Source organism: Periophthalmus magnuspinnatus, chromosome 22, assembly GCF_009829125.3.
Source record: "Periophthalmus magnuspinnatus isolate fPerMag1 chromosome 22, fPerMag1.2.pri, whole genome shotgun sequence".
NCBI classification, from domain to species: domain Eukaryota; kingdom Metazoa; phylum Chordata; class Actinopteri; order Gobiiformes; family Gobiidae; genus Periophthalmus; species Periophthalmus magnuspinnatus.
In genome coordinates, this window is record NC_047147.1 from 3,009,223 (window position 1) to 3,024,041 (window position 14,819).

The following is a 14,819-nucleotide window of genomic DNA, read 5'->3' on the forward strand; positions in this document are numbered from 1 at the left end:
AGACAGAGGCATAGAGTTGGAGAGTGAAGAGGAAAGAGAGGGGGGGAATAGGGAAAGGGAGACAGAAACAGAAGGAGTGGAACAGAGAGGGAGAGTGTGGGAGAGAGAAGGCAGTGAGGGGGAGAGAGATGATTGGGGAGAGAAACAGGGAGAAGGACAGAGAAAGAATGGGAGAGGGGGAGAGGGAAAAAGCGAGAAAGAGAGAGAGAGAGAGACAGTTGCATAGAGTGGGAGAGGGGGGGGGGTGGAGAGGGAAACAGGGAAGGGAAGACAAAAAGACAGAGGGGGAGAGAAAGATGGAGGGGAAGAGAGAGAGGGAGGGAGGACTGGATAGGGAGAGAGATGGGAGGTAGAGAGAAAGGGAGAGAGAGGGACAAAGGGAGAAAGAGGTGGAGGGGGAATAAGAAATAGAGAGGGAGGGAGGGTTGGATGGGGAGAGAGACAGGGAGAAAGGGAGTGAAAGAGGGGGAGAAAGGAAAAAGAGAGAGAGATACTTGGCCTGGTTTACAGAGGCACAGACTCAGATGTGGGGCCTAGTTTGACAAAAACAAGTGAGTTTTTTCATATTCACTTAATGATTTATTTCATTTGCATATTTCATTTCATTTCTTTACAAAACACAAACTCATTTATTCTGGGTTTTTTTTTTTTCTTACTGTCTCCACTTTTGTTTAAAAGTCACCACCTGCTTGTCTCCATGGAGATGGGACTGCTTTGAATGACGGGATTTTTCACATTTATTCAATTAGTCCTGAGTGGGGTCGTCTCTCCACAGATCTGACCTGTAACTTAAGAGATTTGAAGACAATCAGGTCACAAATACTTCACCAGAAAAGTTATATAATGTACCTTTAACTTAAGTAGCAGTAGTAGTAGTAGTATTCTGTAGTACCAGTAGTTCTTGAGCCAGTGTTTGTTGTTCTCAAATACATCATGTACATCATACTCTAAGTGGACTTGCCTCTCCATAGATTTGACCTATGACCAGGCTCCATGGACATATGTTTAATGCCATACTGGGGAACATAGACAAAGCAGTAACATTTCCATGGAGACAACTACATAGGGGCAACTATCCATGAGAAAAGTTACATAATGCACTTTTAAATATGTCCACCTCACTCATGGTTCATCACTTCAGTGGAGTACCCAGCTGGAGGTACAATCTGCTTTGCCTCTTCTGTGTGTACGTCCCAGCACACACGCTCCGACGCCCTGCAGTAACGCCTCTATCGACCAGAAAATCGGAGTTCGAGGAATTGTTTTTCTGATCAATATTTCAGATGACACTTTGAACGTGGCTGGATTTGCGTAACTGAAATCTGTTGAAATCACATGTGTTCCCCTTTGGGTCAATAGTCTCCAAACTGTGGACCAATCAGAACGCACGATACTGTAACGCCCATACGCCTGAGTCAGCTCCTTTAATGGGGAAATGACTCCAACTCAAGTTTCACTCAAAATACATTTATGCATTTAACATACAGTAATTGACTTCAAAATGAAATAGTTGAATTAGTTTTATTGACTGATTTCTGTTGCGACTTTCTACCAAAAATCCACTAACTCATTCACAAATATTGATGCACAGAGCAGACGCAGACAGGGACGTGCGCACCAAATTCTGGGACCTAGGTAAAAGTCGTCTTGGGGGCCCAAATTACATATTGTTTTTCTTTCTTGTCTTTCTTTCTCTTTATTTACACAGGGGAACCCAACCCGATCCTTTCTCTTTTTCATGGGTGTTTAAAACACAAAACAAACAGAAAAACAAACAAAACAAGTAAACAAGTCCATATAAAACATCCAAAACAGGTACAGGTGTGTATAAAAGTCAATTATCAAATTATTAAATTACAATTAGGTCAGCAACACTTCCAGTTTTGCTTTTCCTTGGAGCTAAAAACCCTCCTTCAAAAGATATTTAGCTTTGAATTGTTAATCGCTATGGCAACAGTCCTATTTTTCCTCATCATTCTGAAATTCATGGATATGGAAAATGAAAGCCAGCTCCATCCATCCAGTTTCTTCATCTTGTCTGGGGATGGGTCGTGGGGGCAGCAGTCTAAAAGCAGGGACTTCCAGACTTCCCACACCCCAGACGCTTCCTCCAGCTCCTAAGATAGCTGTAGCTCAAATGGTCACTCCACAATTGAATTTGAAACTTTGCAAAACATTCAAATCCAATGATGGAGTTTATGTTAATATTTTAGTAAATGGATCAGTGCCATTTTGTGAGGAATGCAGATAAACTGGTTTAATAATTATATAAAGATCTTTACGGTATTTTTCTCACCAGTATTCTTCATAGATAATGTAAACGCGATGTCATCTCACCAGCCCTGCAAAGATTTTACACATTTTTTTAGGTTTAACACTGTATTTTGTGCTGCCGGGCAGATCCAGACTGATATCTCTCTGTATATCCCTCTGTCACATCTCGAGCCCCGGTCAAACGTGATCATCCAATCAGATCCGTTTATTTCAGTGATGCATATGAAACAAAGCAGCTCATTGGTCAGCTATGGTTTACAAATAAAATCACATTTCTCTCACTTCAGATTAAGAGTTTAGGTTTCGATCACTGATTCTGTAGATAAATATTGTAACAGAGACAAAGTACGTAGAGGTTCATTTAGACCAGAGTTTGTCTTTCAAAAATGATTTTTTTAAAAGTATGCAACTCAATCCGATACAACATCTATTCCCTAAGACATATGAGGACCAGCCTGACAGTAGAGGGCGCTTTCACATACAGTGCCTGGCCAAAGATGTTGCATTGATGATGGTAAAGTCTGACTGCTGCACAAAGCCTTCTCCAGCACATCCCAAAGATTCTCAATCGGGTCCTCAAACCTCTCAGATCCATCTATTATCAGGCAGTAAAGGCACTCGATGAGAAACCCCTTCATCACCACCACTGTAATATCATAAGTAAATACAAAATGTTCAGTTACACCAATTTAATTTTGTATTCTCATCTAAGAAATTTATATTCAAAATTATTAATAATGCAGCTCCACCTACTTTGAAAAAATGTATTAAACTTTCTTCTGAACAAACTCCTTGATCCACTCAGTCTGTGAACCCAAACTGTACAGGTCCAAAAGATCCTGAATCAGTCTGTAGGTTTGAATCATTTTACTAGAAATTTTAAGAAGTCCATTTTAGATAATCAAACGTGTCCACATCAGTCTAGTTCATTTGTATTATTCTGTTTCATTGTAAAAACCTGCATATAATTGATTTTGTACATTGTTTGGCCTGGAGGAAACATACTGTATAGGACATGGGGACATTTTATTTTCCTGCTAATGTTAATGATGAACTGTTTGTCTTATAATGTAATCGTATTGAAATGTGTGTTCACCTGCCCCGGGACTGCAGATGGAAAGCAGCAGGAGCTAAATCTGGTACAAATTACCTTTTATTTTGTAAGATTTATTTGTTTGTTGGTAAGATTTATTTGCACATTAATTTGAGAACAGATTTTCTAAGCCCACACTCACATTTTTGTAAAGCATTGAAGTGTGTTTTGGACCCCAGGTGAGACTTTGTGATTCTAGAAAGTAAACTGTATAAATAACTACGCAAAACATCTTTATACTTTTGTGTACTTCCAAATCTCATTCTCTGATCAGTATTTCACAGCAAACTTTAGACATGACCCATGAGACAAGACTTGAACTTTTCCAAAAATACAGGTTTATTTAACTGCAATCAATACTTACAAAAAGAGAAAGTTTGTTTCCATAGAAACTCACAAAATTACTGTAGTGAACATAAAAACATGGCTGAAATACATTCATCTTTTACTTTCTTTGCGTCGAATCGTTCACCGCTCTTTTAACACGTCAAGGCAACACACAAGTGACTTTGAAATAAAACAAAAAAAAAAAAAAAATCATTTGAGCTTTCAAATATATAATAGAATAAAAGGCGGCATAGACCTTACATTAGCTACCTGGAATGTCGTAAAGGCACTCTTATGGTCGAAGGAGAGCCAAGCAAGTGCAACAAGCATCTGATCCAAAACAAGGAAAAACAAAATATCCCACTCTCCATAAACCCATTTGGTGAAGCGATCGCTCGGAATAACAGAGGGTTTACAGAATTCCAGGACTCCACAGTGTAATTCCTTACAATTGGAGTCCGTAGTGCACCCCATTTCAACCCAAAGTACTCGGAAAAATACTCGAAACGGCTCCTTTGACAGTGGAGGATGGGTAGTCCAGACGGGATTGCAGTCAGATACGAGGGAAAAGTAATAAATAATCAAAACGCAAACGTCTATTTTGCTTTAAATTAACTTTTTTGACAAAGTGTAGTTGCAAGAACAAAAGTCACTGAAGTACAATATATTAAACTGTGAAAAAAGGAACTTGACAAAACGTCTTCACAATCTTAAGATTAATACGGAAGATCATAATTTAACATAAAAGAAAATATATTCTATTGCTCATTATCCAGATAAATATAAACAAAATTAACAAAAAATGCATATGATCACCAATAAATATGTTCTGATAAGTTAAATAAGCAGTGAGCAAACCTTCTGTCTGGAAAGTTTTTCAAACAAATATAATAACCATAATAACATTAATAAAAAATAATTTTCAAACAAAGAAAGCCAAGGGATGTGACAGCGCAGAGGGGGCGGAACGGTAAAACAGCTTGAGATCTGATCAGGGAATGCTGGAATTACCCCCAGTGCGGAAAGGGGCGGGGCTAGGAGCAGTTTGATATCGGGGTTTTCTTCCCTCCCAAGAGAGAGGCAGTGACCAGCAACATTTAAGAAGAAGAGAAAGAGAGAGGGGCAAACCCAACTTCCAGTTCAAAGAGTCTTTCCGGCAGAATCACCCAGTCCACAATTACACAAGATCTGTGGGGGGAGGGGGGGGGGGTGCAGAAGGGAGAGGAAAGAACCAAAAACAGTAGTCCATTCACCCATAACACGCAGAAACCAGCCATTTTGAGTTAAAAACTATAGGTCTGTGAAGGCTGGAGCTGCTGCAGTCCGTGAGCGCCGTCGGCTAAGGCAGAATTACAGTGGGAGGGGTCTAGTGCATGCCCCCGGTCCAAGGCCACACCCCTGGTCCAAGGCCTCCTGTGCTGCTACACATTCAACAACAAGTCACCATCAGTGGCACCTGCTCCAGTCCATGTTCTCCACTGTTTGGTTCCTCTGGTTTGGCACTATGACACAGGACAGGGCAAGACTGCAGCTTACAATGGCATGATCATGTGTAGCTTCCCTTAAAGACGACATCCACATAGGAGGACATGTATCAGGGGGCAAGGGTAACGCGGGGCAGGGGCAGAGGTAACGGGGAGTGCCATGTCAGAGAGGCAGAGAGAGTCAGTCAGTCCTAAGGTATAAACAGACCGCCATAGGAACAGATAGAGAGTGCAGTTAGTCATCGGAGATGGAGAGGCGGCTGAAGATGGGCAGGCGCCGCGTGTTGTCCAGAGTGGGGCTCTCGGAGCCACTCAGGCTGCCTCCAGAGCTGCTCTGGTAGCCCTCCTGGTCTGAGAGAGAGTCTGGGGGGCTGCAGGGGGCCTCAAACAAGTGGGGAGACTCTACCATGGGTCTGAAATAGTACGGTGTGTTGGTGGGAGAGGGGGGGGCGCCCGGTTCAGAGCCTAGGGGACCTGTCCCCAGGCTGGGGCCGAACAGGTTGGCCAGCTCTTGGCTGGAGTAGGTGAAGGGGTTACTGCTGGGCCACTCTGAGAGCTCGTCCGGGAAGAAGGCTGGAGGAGGGGTGACAGAGGTGGGACTGTCCCTCAGACCGGCCGAGCTGGAGAAGCCGGCGAAGCTGTAGCTGTGCTGCAGGCGTGGACGCTCCATCTTATTGGAGGGGTTTAGGGGTGTCGTCTGTGGGGGTCCGCGGCGCTCCTCTGCATTGTGGATGAAATGGCAGCGCGGGCCATAGGGGCAGAAGCCGATGGTGTGGAAGGTGCGGCACAGCTCCGTCTTGTACTTGGGGTGGCGGCTGAGGCTGCGCAGTTCATGGATGCCGTGAGCAAACTGACATTTGTCTCCATATTTACAGGAGCCGTTCTCCTCGAAGGGTCGGCACAGCTCTGTCTTGTATCGACTGGAGTTGACTGGGCTGCCCCCGCCAGGGCTGGCCGGACCCAGGCACTTGCTGAGCAGCCGCTCTCCTGTTTCGGAGAAGGAGCGCTCCCTTAGGCGGTTCTCTTTGTTGTTGTTTAGCCCTGAGATGAGAGGGTGGTCTGTGGCCTTCAGACTGCTGATGAACTGGTTCTGGCTGAACTTGGTGCTGCTCACAGAGTGGCGTCTCTGGTACACTCCTGGGGGGGAGCCCACAGCCTTCCTGTCCAGCAGGGCTCCGGGGCTCGAGAGGGGCAGGTTTGTGCCAGTGCAGGGGACAGACATGGTGTGAGGGGCGGCCACGTGGTTGTTGTTGTAGCTGAGCAGTTTATTGTTCTGTAAAAACAAAGTGCAATAGATCAGAACAACTTCATACAGTAAATATCTCAGTAGGACTGGAGCAGTGGACCTCTGCATGACTGTGTGCTTTTGGCTCCCTTCATTCAGCGGATACCGGCCTATAGCAGCAGCTGGGTTGGCACACTGCCCTGCTTTGGAATGTGTGTCTTTTTAGTGAATGGAGCGGCGCGCACGAGAGGCGCTGAATCATTTGAAAGAGAATGGACATGGCACCACGGCCTGACGGATCACAAGAAAAAAACTGACTCGATTCACTTCCAAATGAGAGAGATGTATATTAATCACTCATTTACATGACTATAAACCAACTCCACAAAGCGCGAGAGGAAATGTCCCCCACGACGAGTCCGAGCTAAAAAGATTTAACATAAACGCAAAGACAAACAATCCCAGGCGCTGCGCACTCAGAAAAAGGCGCTGTTTTAATAGTATAGATCTGTGCAGTTCAAAACCCGGTGGACTCAAATAAAAAGCCTTAACAAGCGATACGCGAGGCCAGAGCCAGACAAATCTGGTGAATGATTAGCGAGCATGTGGCGGCTTTGTGCAGAGCATTAAAAGTGGCGCAAAAGTGCTCGAATTTACAGATAGATGTCATGACATAACTGAGGCGAGGTTTAACGACTGCTAAGCCCTTTTAAACTTGTAAACAAATCTATAAAGCAGAGTCACAAGCCAATGAGATTACTGTCGTCTATGTAAATACGACTTTTGAATGTGAAGCAACTTGTGGAATCACATTACCGCTTTTACGCACGCAAATCAGACGAAAAACTATAGAAGCACAAGATGAGCCAGGATTTGGATTCAAACAGTTGATAAAAACCCAATTTGCAACTGAACCGGGGTACATGATACAAGCGTAGACGTGCTTACACAGACACAAAATCAGAGCTGGCCCGGGGCAACCCCAGCAAAATCCATAAAACAACTTTGGTTGACTGCAAACTCCAAAGTCTAAACTAACCTCGCATTTTGGCGCAAAAATATCACAAGCGCTTATACAAGTTACCCAAAGCAAAAAGTTAGACTTTCAAAAAAAGAAGTTGCATTCGAGGTAAAAACACGAAAACAAGCCGACGTCTCGCTTCCACGGAGGCAGAGGGCCGCTCGGAGCTGCGCCTCGGAGCTGCGCCTCATTCCAGCACAGCGGCTACGTGCTAACAGCTAACACAGGGGGAAAAGTTTGGGTAAGTACCTTGTTCATAACTTCAAAGTCGAAAAAGGGCGACACAACAGCAGTGGTCATCCTGGCAGCGACCCGACTCCACAGAAAAGAAAAGATGTGCGCGTGGTAGGAAGTTGCACGGGTTTACGGAGACTCCTTTTGCAGCTCCAGTGTTGCTGGCCGTGCAGAACTGCCCCTCTGCCCTGGTACGGAGCCGACATTTGGGTTTTAACTGCGGCCAAAGGGCGGGAGGAGCCTGCGGAGTGGGGCGGGAACTTTTTTCACTCACTTTTTGTTCCTTTTTCAAGTGTGTGGGAGGAAGAGGGGGGGTGCGTTGCTTTTGTTTGGCACCTCTGCGCTCCTACACGAAGCAGAGCGCGCACAGAGGCTCACGGCGGCCCAGAGCGCAGTCGCCAAAACGGAATAAGTAAATGAAATCCACCATGATTCAAACTCCACGTGGGGCAGTGCGCGAAAACTTTGTACCTTCAGTTATTTTTGGAGCGTTACATAAACATTTTGTCTGGCTGGATTAAACTATTGCAGATAACTGGTATAATTAATGACCCAAGGTGGACTTTTAAAGCATGTGATGACAAGATGAAACCTCATAAAATAAATAAATAAATAAACTGAAATATGGGGTTCATCTCTCCTGGGAACAGCCCTGCTCTTGTTCATATATATTTTTAGTTTATTTAAAGATGCACTGTGTAACTTTTCCAGTGGAGGGTCTGCTACATGGCATTAAACCAATCTATTTTGCACGTGCTCAGTGACATGTGTCTGCACTCGTCTCTCCACAGATCTGATTCTCCGTGGAAACTTTTAATGCCACACTGAGGAACATTCCGGGCGTCGCAATAACGTCACCGTGGAGACAGACCAGACTGGCGCACGTTTAAGCGGGCTGTACTTTGTAGTGTAGTGCAACCATCTTGCTAAAGTGTGCAAAGAATGATTAGGCTAATATCTGTGTCAGATGCCCTCCCTGTGTGTGTCAGATGCCTTCCCTGTGTGTCAGATGCCCTCCCTGTGTGTGTCAGATGCCCTCCCTGTGTGTGTCAGGTCAGATGCCTTTCCTGTGTGTCAGATGCCCTCCCTGTGTGTGTCAGATGCCTTCCCTGTGCGTCAGATGCCCTCCCTGTGTAACCCTGGACTTTCGATCTGTTCTGAAATGTGATTCTTGTGTTAGTTTGTTAGTTCAGATTTCAGTGTTTTTGTCACTTCTTCAGGACGTGTTTATAACATGGACTTTAAACTGAACCCCATTATTAAAACATTATTCAAATCTTGTCTCAAAACCTGTCATAATAAACTCATAATTCGATATTTTCTCCAAATGGTTCAGCCCTAGTCCATGATACCACAGTGTTTACCAAAGCCATTGCTGATCCCAAGGCCTCTCTCTCTCTTGCTCTCTCCTCTCTGCTCCTCTCTCCTCTTTTCTTTCTCCTCTTTTCCCTCCTCTCTCTCTTCTGTCATTAATTTACTCTTAATGACTTTGTGACGTCGCCTCATGGGGCTTTCCAGTGTAATTTGAACCCATTCCTGACTCAGCCTATCGCGATAACATTGTGAACTTTGATATACCGCTAAAGTAAATATAGATGATAAATGATAAATAATTTGTGCTGTTCACTACTACTACCACCACCACTACTACTGCTACTACTACTACTACTGCTGCTGCTGCTTCTACTACCAGTGCCACTGCTACTGCTACTGCTACTACTACAATAGCTGAATTCCAAAACACCCAAAACCCCAAAATATTGACCCCAAAAAACTATAGTTCCAAGTTGATGTTGTGTTTCTGGAGAAAGGCCTGGTCTTTATCAGTTCTGTGGAGTTGTGTCTCATTCCTGTCGTAACCCAATCCCTCGGTGACCTCAGCTGTGACAAAGCCGCCGGCCTCAGCACTGAAGACTTGAGTAACTTATACAAGCCCTTTTGTTGTCACGTCTCCCTGTTGGACTGAACATCCAGGCACCCATAGGCCATGTGCACAGCCAGTGTCACGGATTGGGTTGCTAACGAACAGGAGAGAGGGAATCCGGGAGAAAAGAAAAGAAAAAAAAGTTGTGGGTGGAGTTTTGGAGAGAGAGAATGGGAGGAGGAGTGAGGAGGAGGAGGAGAAAGGAGGGAGGTGTGAGGAGGGAGGGTGGATTTATGGAGGCCGTTTATTGCCGAGTTGTGCCCCAGGGAAGTGATGGGTCTGGGGGGGAGGACGAGCATTCCCTTTCCCCTTCCTCCTGGAGCTCATGAGGGGGTGGACCCACAAAGTAGCGACAGCATCTCTCTCTATCTCTCTCTATCTCTCTCTTTCTTTCTTTCTTTCTCTTTCTCTCCCTTTCCCTCTCTCCTCCTCTTCAATCTTCTCCTCTTTCTCTCTTTTTTGCCTCTTTCTCTCTCCCATTTCTCTCCCTTCTCCAGTCTCTGATCTGGGTCATGTCACTTTTTTACATAATCATTATAATCATTGGTGTGTGCGTGTGTGTGTGTTTGCATCTCTGTGTGTGACTGTGTGTGTATGTATGTGTATATATGTGTGTGTGTGTTGTCGGTCAGGCTTTAAAGTTGCTGGACTCAGGGAGCGATCATGGTTCAGTTTGTGCTCTTCATTGTGACGAGTCTAAAGTTGAATATAAAGACACTCATGTTTTTACTTTAAATTTGCTCTACAAACTTTTAGTAACTTGGTAACATTTTTCTGATCTTCTTTGAATCTTATTTAAGCTTTACAGTTCAAATGTACAGAACACATTTGAACTGCCCATGGAGATAAGGGAAGTGGTCTATTGTAGCTTTTAAAATCATACTTCAAAATTAAAGCCACTGTATGCAACTTTATAGCCAAAAATAGACTGTATGAAGCATGTTTTTGTAGCACTGAAAAACTGCGTCCTTACAGTGAGTGAGCAGACAGGCTCGCATCTCCACAAACCTGACTTTTATTTGACTTGGAGCACAGCGTCTTCATGCTTGTTTCCATGGAAAGGCTGTTCCTTTGGCGATAATATTCCACAATATAGCTTAAAACTTCTCTGTCTCCACGGAGAAGATGGAAATTAGCCACATTTGCTATAATGTTTACATACATCTGTGCCCAGGAGTAGGGACCAACCACAGACTGTATATATAACTGGACTTAGCTAACCTGTTAGCCACCGCGTTCCAAACAGGAAGTGATCATGGGTGCTTCCGGCTCCAATTCACTTTACATTGAAAAACTGTGTCCCCTCTCTCTGTAACTGCTGCTGTCAGACTCGTCATTTTGGTCTTAAATGTTTGTATTAACCCTCTACATGATCCTGGAGTTTTTATTTCACTATTGTGTCTGTGAATCAAGATATGAACATTAATAACAGACAAATCAGATGCCCTCTTTCCCCGAGGTCAGTCCCATTAATGTTAGCAACAAGTTTGATCGACAGTGTAAACCAGGACTGAACCAGGACTGAACCAGGACTGAACCAGGACTGAACCAGGACTATCTACACTCTTCTCTTTTAATGTTCATTTCATAATAATTATTTCTGTTTTGATTTGTTGTTTTGTGATGTTCGTGTCGTTCTTATTCTGTCTTATGTCTTTCTCTTTGAGTTACTCTGTGGACCAGTCCTGTACAGATAAACTTGTGTTGTGTTAAGCCTCACTGTTGGACGGGTTTGAAGAAGAGGAGGAGGAGCAGATCATCACACAGCAGGACAGCTCTGGAGGACAGTGAATAGGTCACACATTAAAGGACACATGTGGTCAGTTTGGTTAAGTGCCATGTAACGAGAAAGGACACGAGGGACTTTCTACTGTGAACTAAACATATACATAAGGAGGTTTGTTAGTCATAGAGTTTAAAAAAAGTCTATTCTTGTTCTGGCTTTTAAACAGTAGCAATTCGATTATGTGAGATATAATAAATGAAGCATGAATATCAATTTAAAGCTGCACGTTGTAACTTTTCCACTTGCTTAGCACAGTGTTTCCAAGGTTATTCCACAGTACCGCATTAAAATGATCTATCATGCATGTATTCAATAACTTTTGTTTAAAGGATTAAAGGGGAGAGTGAGGGGGGAGGAGGGCCAGGGTCTGGAGGACTAAAGGGGAGAGTGAGGGGGGAGGATGGGCGGGGTCTGGAGGACTAAAGGGGAGAGTGAGGGGGGAGGATGGGCGGGGTCTGGAGGACTAAAGGGGAGAGTGAAGGGGGTGGGGTCTGGAAGACTAAAGGGGAAAGTGAGGGGGGTCTGGAGGACTAAAGGGGAGAGTGAGGGAGGAGGAGGGGCGGGGTCTGGAGGACTAAAGTGGAGAGTGAGGGGGAGGGGTCTGGAAAACTAAAGGGGAGAGTGAGGGAGGAGGAGGGGCGGGGTCTGGAGGACTAAAGGGGTGAGGGAGGGAGGAGGAGGGGTGGGGTCTGGAGGACTAAAGGGGAGAGTGAGGGGGATCAGGGGCGGGGTCTGGCAGACTAAAGAGCAGAGTGAGGGGAGAGGAGGGGCGGGGTCTGGAGGACGAAAGGGGAGAGTGAGGGAGGAGGAGGGGTGGGGTCTGGAGGTATAAGGAGCAGTGTGATTGGTCTAACAGGCATCCACACTGCAGACTCCGCCCCTGCAGCCAGGTGTTTGTGATCAGAAACACCTGGCTGTAATAAGTACAGTTCTATGTGATGTCACCAACTACTGGAAATAACAGAGGAGCCAGCACACACTTAGATTTCGACATTTTTGACCAGAAAGCTGCTAGTTTACCTAGTTTGCACTAAAGTTGCTAGATAATGACTAGGACACCATATACATAATTTAGTAGCGAGAAAAGTAGATGTTTGGTGATGTTTAGTCCCCCTTTAATGATGCCACAGCGTATAGACAGTTTATTGTCGGCTTATATACAGTACACTCTCAGAAGGCTTATCTCTATATATTCGAGTGCAGCTGATCCTGTGGAGTTTGAGGAGGACACACCTGTTTCCTGCTGTAGAGAAATAAACCCATCTCCGGAGACCGACCCAGGCAGATGTTCGGTCTCAAACAGCCACATGAACAACTGAAACTAGCACGACTCTGGAAACGAGCGCTACAACATGGAGACCTGTTTTATAATATGGGGTCACATGTTGTAGTAGTCGTCATGACTTCAAAGTGATCAAAGCTACACCTGTCTCAATAATCACCATAGCAAACTGTCGTTCTCTGTATGAACGATGGAACAGTACTTTTTTGGGTGTCAGTATTTGTTGTACGTACTTTTTGCAAGTAGTAGTAGTAGTATAAAGAGAGTTAGGAGGAGGGAGTCAGTTGATAATGGTAGTAATAGTAGTAGCAGTAGCAGTAGTAGTAGTAGTAGTAGTAGCAGTAGCAGTATAAACTTGGAGCAATATTTTTTTGGGAGGAATCAATATTTTTGTGTACTTTTTTGTAAGTAGTAGTGATATAAAGGAAGTTGGTCTTAGTAGGGAGTTAGTTAATGGTACTACTACTACTACTACTACTACTACTAGTAGTAGTAGTAGTAGTAGTAGTAGCATTAGCAGTAGCAGTAGTAGTAGCAGTAGCAAAAGTAGTACCAGTAGTAGTAGTAGTAGTAGTAGTAGTAGTAGTAGTAGTAGTAGTAGTAGTAGTAGTAGTAGTAGTAGTAGCATCAACTTGGAACAATATTTTTTTGTAAGTAGTAGTAGTATAAAGGAAGTTGGACTTAGTAGGGAGTCAGTTAGTAATGGTAGTTGTAGTAGTAGCACTAATAGTAATTAAAAAGTATTACAAATGCGGTTCATGCATTTTTGCTGTTTCAGCTGTTGTGGTAGTAGTAGTAGTAGCAGTAGCAGTGAAAAATAATAATAATTAGTGATAATTACTACTTACTTTTTGCAAGTAATTGAAGTATAAAGAGAGTTGGACTTCAGGAAGTCAGTTGGTAGAGGTAGTTGTAGTAGTGGATATAGTAGTAGTAGTAGCACTAAAAGCAAAAGAAGTTTTACAAATGACGTTCATGTGTTTTGTGATTCAGCTGTTGTGGTTTTTGGTTGTTTTTTGTCTAAATGATCAGATTTAAGCCGTAAAAGTTTGAATTAATAACGTCTCTGACTCATTACAGACACAAACTAATGGCTTAAGTCTTTCATTCTGCTGTTTATTTTTATTGCAGCTCATGATTTTTAACAATATAAAATAGTTTTTATGGTTTAAATCTGCTCTTGGGTTTTTGTGTTATGGTTTCAATATTGTTGTTTATTGTGTATATTTACTTTAGCCATATATCGAACTTCACAATGTGTTATTGTGACAGACCTAATCAAAGTCTGGACACTCCAACTTCATTCTTGTGCAGAGGGCAGCTCCGTTATGGCAAAAATTATAATCGTACCATCAAAAGTATCATGGGCCATCACAACTCATCAAATAACAAGTCTCTTTAATTAAGTTCAGGTGCAGCATCAGCTAAAAAACAGAAAAAAACTACATATACCATGATCCTTTGCGCAGTTCCAGTTCTATTGTGCTTGTGTCTCTGTAGTTATAATCTGTGACACTTGTGGATCATTATGTTATAATTTACATATTTTAAATCACAATATCCATCTAAAACGAAAAGAAACAATTCCGCTGACTTCCGTGTTAGAAAACTTTGATGCCCAACAGGAGCTGACGTCGGCGTACACCTCATCACAACAAAACGCTGCATGCTATAGAATGATCTTGAGCTGTATCAGAACAAGTATAAGACAGATAGACTAGTAAAAGACACATAGACTAGTAGACACCATGGACCACTATGAACCTACTGGACACTGAGGGATTACACAGATATAACACACTTGAGAAAAGAAAACAAAGTACTAACATTTAATGTGGATTATTCTGTGGAGTCTAAACTGTATCGAAGCTGTCTCCTGTTGTGTCAGAGTTCAGGCCTGTCATCCTTGTTTGAAGTACAGCTGTGATGTATGTGAGTGGAAGAGCAGTGTAGTCAATGTTTATCTGTGCAAACAACAGCTGAAAGAAGAGGGTGTAGTACACATAGAGCGGCCAGCGGGGGGCATAGTTCTGCACGCTACAGTTACAGACTTTTAGCAGGTCATATACGTTAAGGACTATTTGAATGAATGAGAAATGTTTTTCACTCAAAACAGAACAATTATGACAAATATAAGGGTTAAGTAAAGCAGTTTAATCCTGGTTTAGT

The 14,819-nt window shown here is 43.5% G+C and overlaps 1 protein-coding gene across 1 annotated transcript; it reads right to left on the reverse strand.

Annotated features, from left to right (window-relative positions):
- Window positions 1-3,682: 3,682 nt before the first annotated feature.
- On the reverse strand, window positions 3,683-7,909 carry zfp36l1a (zinc finger protein 36, C3H type-like 1a). Its single transcript, XM_055231193.1, has 2 exons — window positions 7,674-7,909; window positions 3,683-6,451 (listed from the first exon to the last, which is right to left on the reverse strand). The coding sequence occupies exons 1-2, from the start codon at window positions 7,722-7,724 to the stop codon at window positions 5,414-5,416; spliced, it is 1,089 nt and encodes a 362-aa protein (XP_055087168.1). The 5' UTR covers window positions 7,725-7,909; the 3' UTR covers window positions 3,683-5,413.
- Window positions 7,910-14,819: the final 6,910 nt, after the last annotated feature.

Bases quoted from the DNA above. Each gene is read 5' to 3' on its own strand.
- zfp36l1a (XM_055231193.1), bottom strand. From the start codon at position 7,724: ATGACCACTGCTGTTGTGTCGCCCTTTTTCGACTTTGAAGTTATGAAC. The intron at 6,452-7,673 runs GTACTTACCCAA...TTGTTTTTACAG, and splicing joins ACTTTGAAGTTATGAACAAG to AACAATAAACTGCTCAGCTA.